This window comes from Dermacentor andersoni, chromosome 5 (assembly GCF_023375885.2).
Source record: "Dermacentor andersoni chromosome 5, qqDerAnde1_hic_scaffold, whole genome shotgun sequence".
NCBI lineage: Eukaryota > Metazoa > Arthropoda > Arachnida > Ixodida > Ixodidae > Dermacentor > Dermacentor andersoni.
In genome coordinates, this window is record NC_092818.1 from 101,711,895 (window position 1) to 101,734,399 (window position 22,505).

At 42.8% G+C, this 22,505-nt stretch overlaps 3 protein-coding genes across 8 annotated transcripts in view; 1 reads left to right on the forward strand and 2 right to left on the reverse strand.

Annotated features, from left to right (window-relative positions):
* mor (SWI/SNF- related protein mor) overlaps positions 1-2,179 on the reverse strand; it is a 77,692-nt gene extending 75,513 nt beyond the window's left edge. For all 6 annotated transcript variants that reach the window (XM_055070893.2, XM_050178323.3, XM_050178322.3 and 3 more), the window contains exons 1-2: positions 2,042-2,179; positions 1,382-1,501 (exon numbers count right to left, since the gene is read on the reverse strand). In XM_055070893.2, coding sequence (XP_054926868.1) covers positions 1,382-1,501; positions 2,042-2,158 — 237 coding nt within the window. In that variant the 5' untranslated portion in view covers positions 2,159-2,179. The remainder of the gene's footprint in view (positions 1-1,381; positions 1,502-2,041) is intronic.
* A 207-nt stretch (positions 2,180-2,386) lies between these two features.
* Positions 2,387-10,522, forward strand: zetaCOP (COPI coat complex subunit zeta). The gene is made up of 7 exons (XM_050178325.3): positions 2,387-2,471; positions 2,730-2,798; positions 2,907-2,988; positions 3,077-3,168; positions 4,892-5,025; positions 7,784-7,874; positions 10,398-10,522. Exons 1-7 carry the CDS (start codon positions 2,454-2,456, stop codon positions 10,443-10,445), a joined length of 534 nt encoding a protein of 177 aa, XP_050034282.1. The 5' UTR covers positions 2,387-2,453; the 3' UTR covers positions 10,446-10,522.
* A 2,591-nt stretch (positions 10,523-13,113) lies between these two features.
* Positions 13,114-22,505, reverse strand: part of LOC126530980 (uncharacterized) — a 43,991-nt gene continuing 34,599 nt past the window's right edge. The window contains exons 12-14 of the mRNA XM_050178326.3: positions 21,824-22,319; positions 19,201-19,291; positions 13,114-16,831 (exon numbers count right to left, since the gene is read on the reverse strand). Of these exons, the coding sequence (XP_050034283.2) occupies positions 16,651-16,831; positions 19,201-19,291; positions 21,824-22,319 (768 nt within the window). The 3' untranslated portion in view covers positions 13,114-16,650. The remainder of the gene's footprint in view (positions 16,832-19,200; positions 19,292-21,823; positions 22,320-22,505) is intronic.

Here is a 22,505-nt window from a genome sequence, read left to right on the forward strand (position 1 = left end):
ACCTGGTGGCACAGAGCTCAACCAAATACAGAACTAATATAGCAATAACAAAGTGTATTCTACTTTGCTGCTGGCATACATTTTTGGGAGGTATATATCGCCTCTGCTCATCCAGTAAAACGCCCAGGCCCAGTCCACTTGCGCTCGCATTTACCCGAATACCGCACACACTAAAACTCTCTATTGTGGTAGTAATCCTCCAGCGTGAAGTGATAGCCACAAACGCATAGATGCTGGCGCTGATCGGACATAGGCAGCCTGATGCGCTGCAGCTATAACACTCGCATGTTGCCTTGCAGAGGGACACAACATTGCAGCTTGACATGTTGCCGATTGCTAGATTTATAGCCTACAACGTAACAAGGGTGATCCATAGTGCTCATGAAAAGAAAGCTCGAGACCAGCACTGACCGCGCAGCTCGTGTCAACACGGAGAATCTTGTAACACAAGCAGACGACAGTTGCCGTGTGCAGGAAGAGCTTGAGTGTAGTGGTAAACTGTAGTCGTGTATCCTCTTTCTGTTTCTTTTTATAGAAACAAACTGAAGAACATTCCAACTGTAACAAACATTTGTCATAAAGTTGGAAAAATTATCAATAACGCAACCTGGGTAGCCAATCGAATAGCTCGCCAAACTGATGTCAATTGGCAGGTGGTGGTTGAAAACACAGGGGAGCGGCACCACTGCAATTGGTAGCAAAGCATGTTTTTAAAACCTTATAATAACTTAAAACGCTTTATGCAGGGTGCTTAAATGCATCACTTTATGATTAGAAGGTCCTACCCTAATGATTCAGCACATTTGTACAAAATCGTCAAAATCATTTCACGGTCTTTTTAAGAGCACTACTGAGTCTGCCTATATATATTTTAATTTCCATGCAAAACAAAAAACAACGACATCCGATGGTAACTAATGCCATAAAATATAGCATATGGTAAACATAGGGTAAACCAGCGAGCTCTGTTCTGTGAGCTCAGTGCGTTGGCACATTGCAACTACAGCTAGTACAAACACAAACTGAAGAACCAAGAAATGCAGAATGAGGCACGGGCCAAGTGTACATTCTGTTTAGTTTCGTGTTGCACATCTGTCTGGTTTTATGCTGGAGTTCGATGTAGTTACACCTTAAAGGCACTTAAAAGGCATCCGCAGCTATTTAAAAGCGCTTATAAGGCTTCCGCAGCTATTAGAATAGAACTGCGATAAAGATTACGCTTTCTGTGCGTAACAATCATTTGTGACGGTGCTCATGAGACAGTCACTTTCGCTTGCGAAACTAGATCGCGTTCCTTTTATACGTTTTGACTGTGTCAGCGATCACTTTGAATGAAAACGCACACCGACGCGCACGGGGCGACATTGGTGGGATTACTCACCGGGAGCCGTGTCAGCGGCGGTTTGCTCACACTTCTCCCGAACGCGTCTTCTTGAAACTGAATCAGCTGAATGACCAAGCTTGACAACCCCTTGTTCGTAGGTGGTTCGGCTTGCGTGTACTGCACCCAGAAAAAGAAAGACAAACATTTGCACGGGCCTAGTGTTCTTTGACTTTTTTTTTTCTGCTGTTCACGATGGAACGCTCCTGGCCCTACGAAGCTGAAAGCATTCAAGCACAACGTAAACTTACATATATAAAGCCAAACATGGCCAGAAACAATATCGCACACCACTCAAGTCGTAGCCCTACTATTAACAATTTACTGATAGGTGTGGAGGCTTCGTTCGCCTATCGGGCAGCTGCACTTCTCTGTTTGCCAAGTTTGCAGTAGCTCCCACACTTAGGCCTAATAAAACAAGAAACTCTTAACAGATGCAGGCAGCGAAATCAATTTATTTTCGTGCCCCTCCTTGTGTGCCAGCGTACACTACGCTTCAAGGATCACTTCCGAGCCGGCGCGCACAGTGCGCACGCTACCCCACTTGTCAGACCGCGGGGACGCGGTGGCGATCTCGACTCAAACACCGGTTCCCCTATTCTTGTCAAAATAAACTCGTTCCGACAATACGAAGGGCATAGAAAGATATGAGCATCGTACCTTTTTGCAGTTTTTGTGGAGCCATTGCCTAACAGCGTCAAACAGCGCGATCGTTTCCGAGGATTCATAAAATTTTAAGTTTGGCCCACCGTCCCTTTTTCTTTGAACGACCGCCATATTTAACAATAATGCTCGATCCGCGATTTCAGGCTTGAGCCGTACTTCAGCCGCGGCTGGTACGTTTCCCGAGGAAGCCGTGATGTCGCAATATGCGTACGGATGCCGTGACAGAGAAATAACGGCATAATAAAACTAATCTTAGTTAAAAGAGGAATAAAATTTAAATACCTAAAAAATATTAGATAATTTGGTAATATTAAACTCTACACCTATTGCTTTAATCACTGGTTGGCTTGATCATCGCTTATTCGGCCGCGTCAAGACAAGACTGTTTCACTACACGTCACTCAAAATGGAGTCTATGTTGCTGGTAAGTCAAATTCAATGCCGAAAGTAAATCTTATTATTTCCGAGTCATGAACGCTGTGTAAACATTTTCTCTGGTGAACTAAGTCTATAGCTATTTTTTTTAAAAAGAAGTCCACTGCAATCGTTAACTCTTAGTAGCCTGTGGAAGGCAAAATTTCGCGTTGCTTTCCCAGCCGGTATCCTGTTTCGTGGCCGCAAAAGCTGTTTCGTGTTTTATTCCATGTCTATTAGTCATAGAAGATGTGCTTTTGTCTTCCAGGAACCTACACTGTACACGGTGAAAGCAATCGCCATCCTTGACAACGATGGAAACAGAATTTTGGCCAAGGTACGGTGGTGAACTGCGGGACGTGCTTAGTGTGTTCTTTAAAATCTGCAGCACTCCGCTTCGTTTCCTTAAAGAAATGATCATGCTTGTGTGCTCTGTTTATTTCAGTACTATGACAATACCTTTCCGTCCGCCAAAGAGCAAAAAGCGTTTGAGAAGAACCTCTTCAACAAGACACATCGGGCAAACGGTAAGACGGAAACGTGACAGTTTGTTTAGCTCTTGGTTATTATTTTTTACCTTCAAAATTTAATAATTTCAAATGGTGCTTGTTTCAGCTGAAATCATAATGCTAGATGGACTGACGTGCGTCTACCGGAGTAACGTGGACCTGTTCTTCTACGTAATGGGAAGCAGTCATGAGAATGAGGTGTGTTTTACGTTATCGGCTTTCTTTTGATATTTTGCTTGTATTTATTAGAAGTTTCAGACAAAAGTAGCGGACGCGTACTACCACCAAAAATAACACAATTTGCTGTTTATGTATAATTACAGTTAATTTTATTTCTGTATCTGCCAAGTAAATCTGTTTCCTAATTATCATAAAAGTTCTACCTCACCCTGACTTACCTTTTTCGTTCAAGTTTTGCTGTCTCCCCCGACCTTTTACGTTGAACCACTGGCTTCTTGGCCACTTCCCCATGGTGGTTAAGTGCCGCAAGTCAAGGAACCAGCAAGCAAGCAAACTATCGGGCTAAGAACACATTTTTTTTTTTCTGTTTTATTGCGTTGACAACTTAAGTGTGAAGTAGTACTTGCTGATGTATATTGGAGCAGTATAGGGCATAGCTCAGCTTGTTGCACATGTTTTTAGAAACAATGTGAAGTTGAGAAAAGAAGACTTTTTTTATTGCTGTACGCTAGTAAGGTCATTCTCTGTATTAATGGTAGCCTCTGTGCATTCGCAGTCTTCAAATGCTGAAGTCTAAAATGGCAGTAATAACATGGGCAGTATTGTGTGTCTGCAGGTTTAGGTTTGATTGTGTGCACCTGACCAGTTTGCTCTGAAAATTTGCATAAAATTTGCCTCTATGAAAGGTAAAGATGGTCGACACTCAAGGCATGTTCGTTTAGTAGGAAGCTTGGGATTGGTAACAATTCCGCGATATCCTTTGCCAAACTTACTGAAAAAGAAGGCGCTGGTGTTCTGCGCATCATATTCCTAGAAAGTTTCCTTTACCTTAAAGGCTATGTGGAACACAAGTGCATTTCATGATCAGCCTAATTTATGTCCATTTCAGAACACTGGCATCTCCCAGTGATATCCATTTACCCTTGTTTTTCACCAGCCACCCATATCCTATTTCACAATTTCATCCTAAGAACTCAAACTAAGGGGATGTGGCTTGAGCATTGGCTGGCTTCAGTTTTGCAATTCTCATATAGTGGTACATTCATTGTCTGTAATGTTGATTAATAGGCATTAAATACCAACTAGCTAACCATGATTATGCCACATTTACCAATGTCTGCTGTTATGAAAATTTTATCCCAAAGGAATAAATTCTCTACCTTTCCTGCACTTACTGCTTTTGGGAATTCACATTTCCATATGTGTACCATTTGTGTGCAGTATAAATAGACGTTGGACTACCTTGTTACTTTTATACCGTGTTCTGCTTTGAATTAACCTGTCTCATGCCCCCACTATGGCCAGTATAATTTAAGGACTCCTTGCGCTCAATTCTATTTCAATGTTCATGATCAGCCGATCCTGGTGATGACATGAGCAAGGTGCTACCCAGACCATTGACAAAGTGTGAAAAAGAATTGCATTCGAATAGAATTGTTACATTGCCCCAGCCAGTCTTTGTTCCTATTGCATTGTGTCCTTTGATCTTTGGTTGCTTTTGTCACTGTGACACGTCCTTTTCTTGTCTTCTCTCCTCTCTTCAACCAGTCTTTCTATTCATTCCTTCTAATGTGTGGGCAGACATTGTGCCCTTTCCATTGGCATTCGCCTGCCTTTTCCTTTCTCTCTTTCCCTCTGTGGCTGCCCTATGTCTACATTTGTGCCTAACAAACAAGCCCGGCTGTAACTAGATGGCTTTGAAATCTTCACAATAATCAATGTTGTTTTTCCCCTCCAACAGCTGATCCTGTGCAGTGCTTTGAACTGCTTGTACGACTCCATCAACCAGATTTTGAGAAAAAATGTGGAAAAGAAAGTTCTTCTCGACAACCTTGACATCATCATGCTTGCTGTTGATGAGATCTGTGACGGCGGGTAAGTTGCAACACTAATTCTAGCTTCATACTGCTACAAATTGAGTTCATACTTAAGCACATGTAAAGCGGCACATAAGTCATCACGAGAAAGATGAGAAACTAACTGTCTAATTTTTCTTCCTGCATTTAATGTTGCAGTCCATACTCATTCAAATGCAAGAGCTGTCCTTTTAAGTGGCAGCCGCTGTTTGAAGGAATGTGATGCAAACTCCTGTGTGTCAGTACTGACTTGAGAAGAGACCCCGTGCTGTTTTCAGAGCAATGCTGCGAACATAATACAGTTAAACCTTGATATAACGAAGTCGGTAAAATATGCAGTTTGCTTCGTTATATCACCCACCATGGTTGCTCAGTGGATATGGTGTTGGCCTACTGAGCACGAGGTCATGGGATCGAATCCCAGCCACGGTGGCCGCATTTCGATGGGGGCAAAATGCGAAAACACCCGTGTACTTAGATTTAAGTGCACGTTAAAGAATCCCAGGTGGTCGAAATTTCTGGAGCCCTCCACTACAGCGTGCCTCATAATCAGAAAGTGGTTTTGGCACGTAAAACTCCATATTTTTTTTTTTTTTCGTTATATCAAAATGTCGTTCTATCGAAATTCAACGTTTTATTCAAATGAATAGAGTCACCGACCGATTTTTCTTATATGGGAAGGAGCAGCAAATTATTGGGCAATCGAAAAAAGCATATTTCCATTAGAAAACAATTTATTTTTATAAATTTGGGAGTCGACGATGAATGATACGGTTTCATGCCATATACATCGACAGTATCTTTTCAGCGGTACGAATTAAGCAAACCCCAACCACGCTTTCGCGTGCACTCCACCCCCGCAGCTGATAGCGTCGCCCGCACTGGGACGATGCAATTGGGAAAAGCGCTGGCAGCAGGGAGCGAATGCTCCATCTGCTTCTAGCTCCAGCGGGTTACTGAAACTCAAGAATACGCAACCTCCGATACCAAATGCGTGGTAAGGCAGATTACATTGTGCCACGCCGTCTCTTGTCTCCGCAGGCCCACTCTTTGCGCATACGGCAGATTACCTCTTAAGCAGTGTGGGAGGCCGTGTATGCGCTCTCAGCCGCACTTACAGCCATGCACAGCCATGGCCGAGACACACACCAACTTGCCCCAGCTCCGCCCCCTCATGCGCGCTTGATCGCATTACCGCGAGCTTGCTCCCCTCCGTCTCTTTCCCTTTGCTTGCGCAGGAAGGCGCCGCTCGTGAAGCCACCATCCTTGTCTCACCCGCACACACTTTCACTCGCACCTAAAGCACGCACTTTGCAGGGCACGATAGGATCTTATTGCACTTGGACTTTATGCCGAACACGATGCAGCTCTACTTCGGCTGTCGTGCAATTTGCGAGGTGGATTTGCAAGCAGCCGCTTGTAATTTAATCGTCTGACCACCTGCATTGGCGGAAGTCCCCATTTATTGTCTCGGCATTCCTGTTGCGGCGCCAGTGAAATTTCCTTGTATTGATATTGCATTCAAACACACTTCGTTATATTCAGGTACTAAATATATGCTGTTCTCTGGGCAAAAGGTTATGAAAAGGTAAATAGTTTGTTATATCGAGGTCTAACTGTAGTATGATAGCATGATTCTGTGCTTCTATATGTGGAAATTGCAAACACAACCACCAGGTAGCTAAACTGTGCAGGTATCCGGCCTCTCCGCATATTGAAGAGCACTTGGGGAGCGCAAGGGAGCATAACCCTGTGAGGAAAAATGAAAGCACAGCTAAGAGAGAAGGGACAGTAGCACAGATTTTATATGGTTCAAAAGTTCAAAGTGGCTTTAACAGCTCAATTCGCTATTGAAGTGTGCTTGCACATGTACACATAAGACCATTGTTCATGGTAGCTGCCTTTAACTACCCACATTTATTCCCACACTACACCAGTCTGGCTAGAACACCACATTCAATTCGTCATGGCAAAGAGCATGGGCCCCAGCGTATGGTCAGGTGTTCTCTCATAGGCAGACATCACGGCATGCTACAGCGTTTCATGTTAATCCAGTGACTACTGTTTCTTTCTACTCTGTTAGTCGCTACTGGAATTGTAAAAATTTGTACGATTCATTATTTCCTTGCATTATGTTTTTCACCTCGTTATATCCTTGCATATGTAGCGTACGTGGCACAATTTTGTCACTGTAAGTGTCACTAAATTTTGAGTCCATCACATAAGTACTGGAATATGCTTTCAAGTTTTGGGGAAATGCTTGCCTTATGCTAACAGATGCTTCACATGATGCTGAGGGCCTTCCGGCTCCTTCTGAAACATTACTTTTACTAATAACTGACGATGAGATGGGTGGCCTGTGGCAGCAATTACTGTCTTTCAGGAAGTACAAACTAGCCTACCAAGTCCTTTAAAGTTTAGTAATAACTACAATTATTTGTCGGTTACAAAATAACCCTGCTGTGAGTTAACACTGATAGTAGTGTAGCCTCTGGCATATATATTGCAGCTTGCATAAGCTATTTAAAAAAATGCGCGCTCGTAATAATGGAACATAATTTGTTACCATTTTATCAATTCCTGTGCCTGCCTTGTTGAACTCTTTGGCATGAGCCATTTGATTACATGTATCTGAAAGTTCATATTTACTGTCGTCCATTTAACTATGGTCCTTGTGCGTGTCTTTTCTTTAATCTGTGTGCACCAGTCAAGTTTGCTTATTCTTGCAGTTTTCATTAACCGCATAACCTAAGAGAAAAAAATGTTGTTACTTTTAGCATCATTCTGGAAGCAGACCCCACCTCAATTCTTCAGAAGGTCGCATTGAGAACTGATGACATTCCACTCGGGGAACAAACTGTTGCACAGGTTAGTAGGTACCCATTAGTATTTGCATTAAGAATTGAAAGCAATGTGAAATTCTATTTAAGAAAAAATATGTGCACATGCAGGGGTGGAAATTCTGTGCCAATTAAGCCATTCTGATGCTCCCGCATATTGATGTGTCAAATTGTGCCAAAAGTGGAAAAACGACCTAAATTGCAGCATGCTGTGCCAGCTTTGGCTTTGGCTTTGGCAAGCACCAGCACCATGCAGTGCGTTGTCATTGGTCTCGGAGTGCGTGCAAAGATAACTTTCGTATTCTGTTTGCCAGTAGATGCATACAGCCGTACCCAATTAAGGCCCCTGAATAAACCTAAAGGCATCAATATTCTTTTATCTTGCCACCTGAGCTGCGAGTGAGGGCAGGCCAGGAGGTCTTGGGCTAATTTGCGTATCCCTTTTGGTGGAGCCGAGTCACGTTGTTGTGCTGGCACCGGTCCCACGAAAACGTAGCGCCTTTCGTTTTTGTTTTTTTCTGTGCAGCAGCATCGTCCCAATCAAAAATTGCAAACTGAAATGGCAAGCAGACTCAAAAAAGGAGATGCCAAGAAACTCTAGCTCATTCAGGTGGCTTACACCCAATTTTGCAATGTAAACTTCAAATGTTTAGCTGCTTCTAGTGAGTCTAGTAAGTGGCAAAGCAAAATCTTGGTTTGAGTTTGTACTGTCACATCGCTTATGAATGTGAAAAAAAACAAAAAGAATACTACAATGTGCACTCAACCTAGCCTCTGCACAAATTATGTTGGAAGAACACCTCCAGTCACTTCACCAGCACTTAACACAAACTAGTGTGAGAAATGCCTTTGGGCAGCTCTTCAACCCTTTAATGCTGCAGAATGCAAGGTTTTGTGAATTGTATTACCAAACTTAAATATAATAATGCACTAAACTAAAATGTGCATGCCCCATACCCCTCCAAAATCTTTGTTTGCTCTGATCTGTTCCAGAATGAAATCTTATCTGCTCCAAAAATTGCCATCCTTCTCTGCTCATCCTCGCATGCTTTCCCTGGCACCCACAGCAAACAGCATGTGAGGTGCAGTTTTATGGCACTTGAATATTCAACAGAACCTCATGCCGAAAGAAAAAATTCGCCTTGAGTGTCCATACGATTGTTTTTACAATACAATGGCCCGTCTGTGCGCCAGTCTGGGCCAGTCATCAATGGAAGGACCGCTGCCCCAGACTGCTGCAAAATCACAATTTGTCTCCTCTAATCTGCTGCAGAATGAAATATTCTTTGCTCCAAAAATTACTACAAAATGACTTTGGGCATTCCCACCCTTGCACATATCACAGTCGCCTTGCAGTGATTTGGAGGTGGATAATCAGTCATTTTTGGCCAGGTCAAACAAATGTGAAAATTTTCATTGGCCTCAGTGATTCTCTTAAGTTTATAAACCATCTAATTCACCTAATTGATCTATATATATATTGATTACATTAGAAAAGTGGATTTATTGGTTATTTCAAGCTTTCCACTTTTGGCACAGCAATGTCATGTTCATTTGACTTATTTAAAGGAGCCCTGAACCACTTTTTATCGAAGTGGAAAGAGGCATTTGAAGTGAAAATAGGCGATTTCAGAAATACTTTGGTGCAAAAAGTACTTCAATGCATTTAGCAGAAGCGGAGTTACTGGCAATCAAACACGGCCTCCGCTGTGCTCCCGTTCCTTCTTCAACGACTTGCACTGCGAAGGCTACGGCGCAGTGGGGCATGCCCATAATGCTCCGCTGTCTAAATGTCACCGTGGCACACAGTTCAAATTTCGTTTTAGGTGTTAATGCAGAAGACACGACTTCTGCCTTTGGTGCCTACGACGCATTAAACATAAGACAAATGCATTTGTCCTTGGCGGCGCCCCCATTGAAATGCGGCCGTCACATTTCAATGTGGGCGAACTGTAAAAATGCCCATGCCAAAATTAACTCAGGGTCCCCCTATGCAGCATGCCTCATAAAACGTGGTTTTGGCACGTAAGATCCCAGAATTCAATTCAAATATCCTTTGTCATGCATTTCAACCGTGGTAAGAATTCTGTCACCACACAGTGCGAAATGAATGCACTGAATGTAGAAAAAGCCACGTCAAAAGTGTTGCAATAAACTGTTCCATGTGTTTCCACCTAAAGGTTCCAAGACGAGCTAACATACCGACAGGTGTCGCGAGATGTACAGAACAATTAACTGTTAAAACAAACACCTAAGCAGTAATAAGAACAAAGTGCCTGGATATAATCAATTGGGCGTGCATTTATACAATAAAATTTAGTGGGCCTTGATGCCATATCTTAGTGATAAGCAATGGCAGATTACCAACTTTGTGTTCTCTTAACATTGGATCATTCTATACAAAACAAAAAGTTACATGATTGAACACAACAGTTTCTTTGAAAGCAAGTAATGGACAAGGCCGATTTGAGGCACAAGCAAGAGTCCTTGGCTATCAATTGTACAGTGGTGATGAACATGTACAGACTCAATATATTGTCTTCGTTTTCAGGTGTTCCAATCTGCCAAGGAGCAACTGAAGTGGTCCCTACTGAAGTAGATTTGTCTCGTTTTCTTTTCACACTGTACATTTACAAACAGAAGCTGCGTGTATAATAAATTTTTTCATGGAAAGAATCTGAAGTCCTTTCAGTGGATGCATTAGTGGCTCCATATCTGGGCAGCAGTTGTGGCAATGTGCTACGAGGCCATACAATTAAGCCTCAGCCACGGTTGCAGTGCTTAGTCCAGAGGGATGAACGTCAAGACATTCGTACTACATACTTCGATTAAGGCACAAGAATAACACCAAGAGCCCCTTGGCCCACTGTGCAGCATTGGTGGATGCTGAACTCAAAACATTAAAATAGGACACATGCCAAAATCTTTTGTAAACAAGCTGCTCTGCTTAACGCGAGAAAGCCCAAATACCATTGCACATGAAAAGAATCGTGAGCCATTGCAATCTGTGAAGGTGGATGACCAGCGAAGCTGGGGACATATTCTGAAACGAATGATTTCAGCGATACTATCGCCATCAAGCACATGCCGATTGGCTGTTTGAGCAAAATCTGATGACGTAGTGCTCAACCAGGCAATCAGCGCGTGCTGATGGCGAAGGCGTGGCCGAGGCGATAGTATCGCGGAAAGCCCCCCATTTAGCACACGACTCAGAGGAGACACAGAATTTTGAATGAAAGTACAGACACATTTATTGTCCTGATCGGTGGTCATTGTGATGATAGGTATGCACACACATTCTCGTATCGCCTCTGTTATTAAATGCGTAAGCATTCTGTGCCTGCCCGAGAAATTTTTCAGTCACATAAGGCGATGAATGGCTCATACCCCCTAAGCAATGACCCACCCCCGTAAGCGAGCAAAAATTATCTGATTATGTACCGGAGAGTCTACTTATCTTGAAAAATGGGGCCTATTGATAACTAATCTACTGAAAATGCATATCCAAGTGATGAGACGTACAAGCTTTTGCACAGAATGCAGCAATTTTGCACCAAATTCGGGAGCTGAGGTTTTGCACACGTAGATTTGTTGACGAACCAAAAAAATCCTCGGAACCCTAGCCATAAACAGCTTTGCTATAAAAAAAATAGAACTTGTTTACGCTTATTTCTGGTCATAGAAGGTACAGTGCTCAGCGATTCAAATGCTGTACTCGGAGTGCACGGCTGCCGGCACTTTTTGTGCCACCGGTTTGCTCTGGGGACACCAATACGACGCATTGCGGTACACGATAAAAACAAGAGCCTTTGTGATGCATTTTGTCTGTTGTATTTGGCACCCTCAGTATTGCACAGCGCTCACCGGCAGCACAAAGAGCACCGGCTGCCATATGCTCAGAGTATCACATTTTAATCACTGAGCACTCTACGTTCCTACAAAAAAATTTATTTTTAGTAAATTTTAAGGTGCATAATGATTAGTTGCTTAGTATTTTTGGTTTCCCGTCGCAGCAATGTGCATTCGGGAGTCGGGTGTACTAGCCACTGCGCGATGCTAAACTATGTACAACTGAAAACATGATCCAGCATATCAAGAATGCTAATATGAGCTTTGCATCAACTTTCCTACGCGTAACTCAGTGATTCGAGGTGTCAAATTATATGTCAAAAATGACACCTCCCGATTTGTTCACAACTGAACCACTATATGCCCCACCCCTACTCCCATTAAGTGCATTCAAATCTCGTAATGTAGTTGCACGACACAAAAATACCTTCATTGCAAGTTACTCTGCATTTTCTGGCATGGGTAGCTGAATTTTCCCATACATTGCATTTTTGTAAAGCTCTGCTGAAGTATGTGTTGGTCATTGTGAATGACCTTAAGAAACAAAGCTTTTATGCGAAAACTACCGTATTTACTCGAAAATAGGTTGAACCTGAATATAGGTTGATTCCTGTATATTGAACCTGCCGAAAAATTAAAAATATTACAATTAGAATATTGGTCGAATGGTATGGTAGTAGCTCGGCTACTGAATCTCGCTAGTTGATGCCACACGCTGCATCCCCGTCGGAACTGCCAGAGAAGTCATTGTCCTTGCGATCGAGTGCGTTAGATATGCAGCATTTTTTAAAAGAATCTAGGTAATCTCCAGACTAGCTTTACAACGGGCGCGACGGAGGAATGCAGCTTGCTTGGTACTTTTGCTAGCTTTTTTCACAATCTAAGTCGAGATTCCTTGGTCATGAATATAGTTTGAAAGCTCATTTAAGGTAACACATAAAACGAAAAAGAAGACGACCTATATTCGAATAAATACGGTAGTTTAAAGCTCGAAAAGTATCGGTGAGGAGGACCCACTGAAAGCTACAGTGAGCAAGAGAGAACGAAGTTATGGGTCACAGTAAAACTTCTTGCAGATTCCAAGCATTTAAAGAATGGCAGTAGGCGATTCTTGCCTACTAACTGTAAACATTCCACATGCCCTGCTTAGCAGATTACAAAGTCTAAGGTGGTATGAGCTCGCAAAAATTCATGGATGCTGCCACTTCAGCACCCGATTTGTCCTGAGCGACTTGTTGCCAAATTTGCATGAGCTGAGTGTACGTTGTGACATAAAATTTGTGCCCAATTACAGCTAGAAAAAAATTTTAATCACTTAAGTCAACCGCAGTGACAAAATATACACTGCTACTTGCCAAATGAAATCATTTGTGGCCATAAAGTCGGAAACAGCCAGCTCTGCATCAAAAACAGTTGAGTAGTGGTGACATTTTATTTTATTTTTCTGGGAAAATGGCCTACAACAATAATAAAAGGCCCACTGATATGCACTACAATTCACTTTTAGCACTGCTACTTCCTTGACTGTTTATTGCACACACATGTAAGTAATGAGTGATGAAACCTGTGAGACTGCACATCTCTCCTGAATTTCAATGTTTTTACAAACGTGCACTCTGCTGGAGCCTGACTGGAAGCACATTTCAGTGGGAACACTCTGCACAGTCATTGTGCCCCGAAACTATAAAAACTTCACAAAACTTTTGCAACTACACACCGTGTATCCTGTTGTAGCTGCTACACATGGGTAGGACTTGCGTTACTGAAGCTTTGTAGCGAGAGCTTGCACGCAACTTTCTCAAACCTCTAAAAATAAAACAAAAACAATTTTTGTAATAGCAGTGTGTTCTCCAAATAACTCAATCTTGCTTATTTCCTGACCGCGGAACTGCCAAAATTATGACCAAATCAACAGCAAGAAAACTTCACTGTGCAAGTAGATGTTCTAGATGCAATACCGCAACACATTATCCGTATTTTATAAGGAGTCTATATTCCACTTCTCATAAATGTTGTACAGAAGGTGACGCTACAAGACATGCCCTTATTCTCAAGACGGCATTTTATGCACTAACATTAAGGGGCACACAGCGTAGGGACCACGTGCATTCACGTTACCATACTGCTATAGCTTCCATTCCAGTGCTGCATTTTTGTGAAAGAATAACAGAAATTGTAAGCTTGGGGTGCTAAGATTAGCATTCACAATGACAACTTCCTGCTTGGCTTGCAGTTTTCGATGACTCGATGTCTGTCAAGATATCGCGATGCATTGGAAACAGCATTCACCGAAATCACCGTTTCTAGTGCAATGCGCTTGATTGCACGCATTCATAACACCGCAAAAATATATCTTTTAGTTCACTACGGTGTGTTTCCTAGTTTAAAATTACAAGTGTGGCAACGAAATTTTAATTTACCAAATCCAGTTCCACCACTCCAACCAAATAGTAAAGCACATAGGAAGTGATCGTTCTACAACACAAGCTAGTCGTAAAGCTAACCATGTTCCAACACATACACGCTAATGTTCTGGGTACAACAAACAACTAGCGTAAGAAAGTCGGCTGCGGAATGAAACACTGAGCAAAGCTCTGGGGAGTAAGCTACCACCCTGAAAAGGACACCACTGATAAATACCAAATTAAGCCAGTTTGGTAGATTAAATGCATTAATATCAGTAATAACAAATAAGTCACCTTTGCCAAGAATATGTTTCGCATACAAGAAAACGGCAAAATTTTAAAAATCAATCAGTTGGCCACAAACTGCGCGCCTATTGACTAAGGCTAGGCAACTGCCAACTGTTAAATTACACACACATTATATATTTAGCACAATTCTAAACAGCAGCACAAGGCTTGGAATTACAGAACTCTCATATTCTTGCAAACACAGTAATCTGTCTACATCTCTAGCTTGGCTTGGCATTTGTCTCAAGTGTCTATTCGACAGCTTATTGCAAATCATGTCGGGTCTAACACATTAGCTACAGATATTTTGCAAGAGCGTCAGAAGTAAGGGCTACTAAGCGAAGCTCCAGAAGCACAGAGATATTAGTATACAAAATGGAATTAAAGATGTACGTGTCATGGTCTCTCGTTTCAATGGCTCAGACTAGGAACAAGCTGGTTAACTGATTAAATAAGCAGGTGCTCAAAATTATTGTGACAGAATCACGCGTGCCACACAACAGTCTCAAAACTTAAAACCACATGCCATTCTCTGTAACCATATTACCAGCCGGTGACTTTCCAAATAACTAAACATGCTCAATGGTAACTTGAGCTTGGCTCTGTAAGTAAAAAAAATTATTTGTTACCAAAACTGTGCAAGTAAATGCTGTTGTCACGAGGGAGAAAGACAGCCCAGTGACAAGACGTATAGCTGTGGCCACAAAAGTCTACAGGACACACATGTTGAAAGAAAAAGCTGAATTTCCGCAAAGCCTGGGGCCTATTCTCGGCCAATCATTTTCGGAGATACTTTCACTTTCGCGAGACTTCAGGTCACTATGCAAAAAAGAGGTGAGGCGTGCAGACAGGACACAAGAGTAGAGAAGTGGACAACACCAATTGTTGTCCACTTCTCTACTCTTGTGTCCTGTCTGCACACCTCACCTCTTTTTTGCATAATGAATCCTTACCAACTAGCTCAGCTTTCTGTCATTTTAAGCTTCAGGTCACTGGTGCCAGACATATCAGCATATACAAGCAACAGTGTTACTGGCACAATGCAAGGCACTCTAGTCTCAGCACGCTTGGCACAGTGCGAGGAACACTCGGCTGTAATCAGCAAACACATGCGACACTAACCACATGAAATCTTGAGAGTAAAAGTATCTCCGAAAGTGGATCACCTGAGAATACCGCCCCTGGCACGCAGCCTGTAATTCAAAGTTTTGGTTCACAGTTGTTGTGGAACCTGTGTCCCGTAAACTTTTGTGGCCAACTGTACACTCTCTACTAGTCATCTGCATGTAGCTTATTGAAGGTTAAGGCCTTCCAGAGAATATCTGGTAGTGTTCAATGTTGAAAATACTTATTGCGCAGCGAGAGCCATGCCAAACAAAGCAACACACAAGTGTTGATGTTCGTACGAAATGCTTTCGTATTTTCTTTGTTGCAAGATAGATATCCATGGCATCACATAACATTGACTGTCAAATACAATGGCTTCAACATAGCACAGAACTAATGCAGACATCCTTTTAGAGTAAAAATATAGAAAGACAAGTTTCCCCCAAAAGTGAAGCGCCACAACAGCTTGTAAATAAAGAAAAACAGTGAATATTGAGATAAAAGGCATACATATGTGATTGCCAAGTACAAAATAGTAAAAGGAGGCATGTGCATAATAAATGATGCAGTGCTTATGAAGCAAAAACATGTAAACACGTCACCACAAAGTTCCACAAAAGTCTGTGCACTGATATTTTTTAGAGAGAATTTTGACAGATAGACAAGTGCAAATCACAACATCCATGGGAAGACAATGCTAATATGCATAATAAAAAGTCCAAACACGCTTTTATTTATGCAGTAAACTGATAAGTACAGTGGTGAAATTAACCACATGCTATGCAGTATTTCAATTCGTAAATAAACAGGGCACATAATGCTGTCTGACATGTCGCAGCACAGTTAACTACTGCCAGCTCCAAATTATTCAATGTCGTAACAGTAACCTGATCAAATCTGGGATCACTTCTGCTTCTGCTTTAGTTTCTTATCACCATCTAGTTAAGAACTAGAATAATTTTTCAGCAATTTAGTATGCACAATATTACTTACGTCGTTTTTTGCAATGGCTAAAAACGACAATGAATGCAAAACAATTTGAATGGCACACCACCAATACTGAAGGATGCCCAAACTGCACTGATAAGATTTTGCTTTGACAACTTGTCGCCACCACCAGTGTGATCAACACATGCCGGGTGACCAATGCTGGCTCTAGTGAAATGACACGGGAGCGAAATGTTCATCGATGTGATTCTCGAGATAGGTGGTGGGCAGTGTGGTGTCAAACAGGCAACTGCAGACCGGGCAGGGCTGCTGCTTATGAACATCCCTCATGTGGTTCTCCAGGTCCCACACCTCTTCGGTACACAGGACGCAAATCTCCATTGCAGGCCTTGAGAGAAAACAAAAGACAATATGGGGTTTGACTTGTAGTCGGATCAACACAAAGTCGCATCCAGGTTTGACTGTATTGCTAATCCATTCCTTTTGTCATTAGCTTCCATGTGAAACCATGCAATGTTCTTGCTATGATATGATATGATCCCATTTCGTACGATTTCTCAACACCAACGCTAGCAATCGAAAACACAAGAAAATGACCCAACACAGTTGTACTTCTTTAGTACAAGCTGATACATTCCCAAAAATCTTTCGGCAGCAATGTTCAGCAATAAACCAAACGGCAATCGTATGACACGTTTTCCAGCTGCTAGATCCCACGAACACATGAAAGAAGTGTGAGGCATGTGCGATCAAGGACAGCAGCTGCCTGCTGCAGCAGCTTCCCCGCAGTACTCGCCTACCTGTATCACATGAAAATGCCGGTGCGCACTCAGTTTCCTATTCCGACACCAGCATATCTCCTCGCCGGTCGTCTCGCGCGGTGTTCACAACTGTCATCACCAACCATATTTAAATAAGCACTTTCACCTATCTGTGTCTCTGCGTGCGTAGCGTAGTGCTAGCAGAAGTATGCTTTATGCTTTTAGAGACGATAACTCAAATGAACCACTGTTCCCAGCTACAGGCGGCACGATGTGAACGTCATGTTTCACTCTGGTGGCACCCTATTCCAGCATCACCCAGCAGATTTCATTTTGGTTGCCCATCACAGAGTTTGAGCACTACACAATAGTAGAATGATGACATACATCTCGGGCTAGTGGGTCTCCGCTTGCACGACGTGCGTTAACGTCTCGCGCCGATCATTGCGGCGCAACAATTCACTCCAAGTGGTCGTGTCAAAACTTTCCGGCAAAATGCCCCACTCGGAGAAGCCGCTGACCCAGGTCAAACCTGAGGAGCACTAATGTAGGCTTGTCGAAGCCGCACAAAAAGAAGGCAAACTCATGTCTCCTGCCTCAACATTTCACGCAACACTTTGGATTAAGATGCCAACTATAATTGAGTATGCCAAGTTTTTCTGTGACTAGATTGTATGTTTTCCCGGTTAGTAAGCTTTTTCTCATTTTTTTTTTCCCAAAATGTACGAACGAGGCTCTACTGCATATCTGGAATTGTGCAGCTTGATACAAGCATGGCAAAAAGATATGGCAAAACTACATTACACTTCCATGCTATAGGCTTTTGATAAAAAGAAGCGTCAGAAAACACAAAGTGTAATTATAGCAAGAGCTTAGGTGGAAAAAAGAGCATTTTCATTAAACGTTGCACAAGAAAATTTACCTTGCATGTGAAATGTAACTGAAATCTTAGTTGGATGCTAAAGGTTCCCACAGAACCCGGGTGAGCTAATTACAAAGTTACTGATGTCTCCAAGAATTTACTAAACCCAACGTTCTAAATTTATTAGTTGAGCTAAGCGGGCTACAAGCAGACAGGTCCCTGCCTTGTGTGCTTTCCTTTAAATAATTACAACAATCAGAACTCTTTCTATGCGAAATCAGGTGTGAAGTGCATGCAAACAGCACAAGAGATTTCAAGCTGGCAACTAACAGGTCATAACACTTGCTGGTGCGAACATCTCTATCTGCACTCATGAGTCACTCCCTGGGGAGGTATTCTGCAACAGTCCACCTAGTGGACTTGTCCATTTTGTCTGCTGTTGAAGTGCTGATTAGCTGTGGCACCTCGCGTCTGCGGACGCGCAGCCCAGCCCAGCCAATCAGAACTTCAACAGCAGACAAAATGGACAAGTCCACTAGGTGGACTCTTACAGAATACCTACCCTGGTCGTTACTTGTGGCCCTCTGTCAGTAGTCAGTGAACACACCTCGAGTCCTCAGACAAGCAAGGAACTTTACAAAACCTACATTTTGGGTGGATGATTATTTTCCTTATCATTAAGCCTCCTCCACCTTGTGGATTTCTACAGAAATTATTCCCTTACAAATAAACTTTGTTTAGACTTTTTTGTGCCACTGCCCATTTCCATTTTACAGCATCAAGCCGAGAAAAGAGCATGGCTTTGCCGCAATGATCCAGTGTCTAGTGGCTGAGCTTGGTACATTTTTGCAAATGCGGTTGTGTGCAGAGGCAATATCATTTTATTTGGAGCTAATGGTTCAAAGCAGTATACAACGAGGTGCTGCAGGCCTTTTATTATAGTTGTGCAAAAAATTGTATATAAAATTAAATTTTTAATCATGGTTTCTCAGCATTAAGCACAGTGAAAAGATCAATGTCAATGAGCTTCATCACATTTTCTGAGCGCACAAATTTTCATGCCTATAACACTGCATCACTGAAGTTTCAGGCAGTCGAGTGCATTAATTGTGCAAACAAGTGAAAAATACTTACTCTGTACTGGTTGTCTGGGTAGACTCGCTGTTTGCATCAGGCATCTCAATTGCCACATACGCACTGTCAAGATCTGCAGCTGCTTCCTCTTCTAGCATATAAAGAAAATGGAGATGGCACAAAAGAAAATCAAAAAGGAAAAATTGCTGAACATAGCAGTGCCTTTCCACAGACCATTTCAAATAAACACAAATTCTACAGTTTGTAAACAATTACCTTTCGAAGCTACAATGTAATAGACATGAGGCATCACATGCTGCCTGTGACAGTTCTTGGCTTAGGCAGCTCAGCCTTTGGCAGCTCAGCTGACGCAATAACTCTGATGGTGAATGTTGGGCTAAACTTTAATCTGTGGCTTATCTGGACTCACTAGTAGACAGTAAGACCTTAAGCACGAAATGCTGGTACAAGAGATTGACTGACTGGTTCATTCATTCATTCATTCATTCCATTAAGGCAACCAAGTATTCTTTCAAAACTGTATATTCATAGCGTTAGGAAGCTAATGCCAAACTTCTACTCTTTGAAATCTTACGCTCAAACTGCAGTGCTCGTGCATCAGTGTGACATCATATATATTTACAAGTAGTATTTTCGTGCACATGGGCCACTTTAGCAGAGGAAGTGATCTTGAATCTTCCTAGTTGTGGGGATGCGCGACTCTCACGCGTCCCCTGATATGTTGTTTTCTCGCATAGCTCCCATCTCCTGCAATCTGGCTTCGCTGCATGGCTTTACTGCGGTGGTCGGTATGCTTCCAGGGTAGTATGAGAGATGGCGCGAGTGTTGCTGTGCTAACGCCACCTAACGGCGGGGTTACTTGGGCGCAAAAAGGAGAAGGCACTTCCTCTTTGGCTCGGGGTCGGCAAACGGCGCAGACATTCTGCGCATGCAGTGAGTGATCATGACGATAGTGCTGACCGAAAAAAGAGAAAGTGGCATCTCCTGGAACATTTTTTTGAGCCAAGGAACAGTGGGGATGGCCTCCGAGATGGGAGGATGTCGCCCACCATAGTTTCTCACTATACTACCTAGAGGGAAATCTGGCGCTGCTGCACTGTGGTATGCATGGTAATGCCGGTATATTATGACTTCGGATTGGCATCGTTCTCGGAGAGCAAGGACACCTTGAAGACGTGCCTGGCAAGCACCATTCTGTCTGTCACAATAATTCATTCTCTACTAAAACAGCATGTAAAAAGTAGTTCTAACTTTATTATTACAGAAAAACATGTTTTGTTTAACTATGAGAACTTGTTATTTGCATGCACAATTATATGAAACGTAAGCAGTATCAGCAGGCCGCTAAAATTTAAGGACAGACGACAAGATTTGCGCTTGCTTTGGAACAGTTTGCCATCTGTTCTTGCTTTTCTTCGCTTGGTTATGCATTATAGGAGAGTAAACTTTACTGGGAGATGTAATATTCGTGAATGGAAATATTTTATGAAGATTTTACTTTAAGAACGCATTATTTGTGTAGCCATATCCACGTTTTAGATGAAACCTCTTACAATACCAGCCAACAAAAGCCTCGCATACACATATACCTTCATTCCCATGACGGCACAGTGCCCCTTAGGAAACTCCCATCAATGGTGGTGCCAGATTTCCCTCTAGGTATTACAGTGAGAAACTCTATGTCGTCCACTCTCTATTGAAAGCGTGCACCTCCCAATCTTGAAGGATATAGAGCGGGCCACTAGAAGCCAAGCCAGAGGAACATCCAACATGCCGGCACCTAAGATCGCGAAGTGTAGCTCGGAATCAGCAATGTAGCCTGAAAATTCTAACGTTGGGGCCTAAGTTTGTCCGAAAAATCGGTCACAAGAATGCATTAGCTCTATGAGAACCCTGACAGTGTATTTATGAAGTCCCAAATATCCATCAAGTCCGAAAAATCAGTCAGCGACTGTATTTTGTATTGCACCACTGCACTGTAAGCGGTATGCGTACATACCGAGTTCTACGGGAAGATAAACGGGAGCCAGTAAAGACCGCATTATATCCAGTCCTACACTATAAGCGGTTACATTATAAGTGGTCTGAGCTACACGTCATATTCTGCAATGTAAAAATACAACACTTAACTTTACATCCAAGAGACAATATGTAGAAGTCCTTAAACAGCTTTCCCACATAGCTAACTTTCTCTAACCAAGATGGCCGCATTCCTGCTATAAGCACTATTAAAGCTGAGACACGTTTTGAAACAGACGGCTCGGAGAACGGACGGTGGCAGGAATGATGACAATGACCTGCATGTTCGCGATTCTAGCCCGAGGTCCGCCATCTAGGTTACATCAATGAAGGCGTGTGGAGAAGCACACTTGCAGGTTTTACACATAGTCTATTACATGGCGCGTACTTTATATATTTCTTTAATACATAACATACTACGTTTTTGGTTGTGAACACAGACGGCAAGAGAAGTCCCTCTAACCTTCACAGCTTTGCCTGCTATGTATGGGAGTACAGTAACAGCAGGGCTACGACAGACTCCGTACTAAGTCACTCTCAACAGATTTTGATTGCTTGCCATATTTTGTGTATAGCTTAAGCGGCGAGGTACTTCTGCATTCCAGAAAATGACCAACAAAGCTACCATCAACCAGCACCATACCAGATGTTCCAGGAATTGGTTGCACAGTGGCTCCAACTTGCGCTGCACTGTCTGTAGTCGTGGTCCCATCCGTCTGCGCGGCTGCGTCTTGCAGGCACAGGTCTCTGTGGGTTGTTGTCGGCCCACCAAATCCGTAAGGTGGCAATCCGCACGGCAAGTTCCAGCCATGCCTGCTACTTTGCGTGGCCAGTCGGCTACTCCTGGACAGCGGTGATGCTCGAGGAGTCCTCCTCCAAGCCGGTGCAGTGACCTTGCGTGACTTGGTACATGCCGGAGTGACGTCACCATGCTGGCTGTCGAAGATCACGGAAAGGTTTGTTGTCTTGGGCCGAGCACCAATGTGAAAAGATGAGTCTGCCATTGCAACGCTGGAGGTCTTGGTGGCAGCGACTCCCATTGTGGGAGGGCACTCCTGGCAGGTCAGATTCGAAGTGCCAGGAAGGCTGCAGGACAGGTCCACCAGGGTTGGAAAACGTGCCATATCAACCTCTTTCAACTGAAAAAAAAAATATATATATATGTATAATACAGCAGATGTTCACCTACAATTACCGCCACACAGGCAGACATATTAAATTTTTACACGAATACAGCTGATTTGCAAGCATTAAAATGGGTGTACAGTTATAAAGTGAGTCAATTCAAACTCATTATATGTAAAAGCAAGAACATGCTCATATTT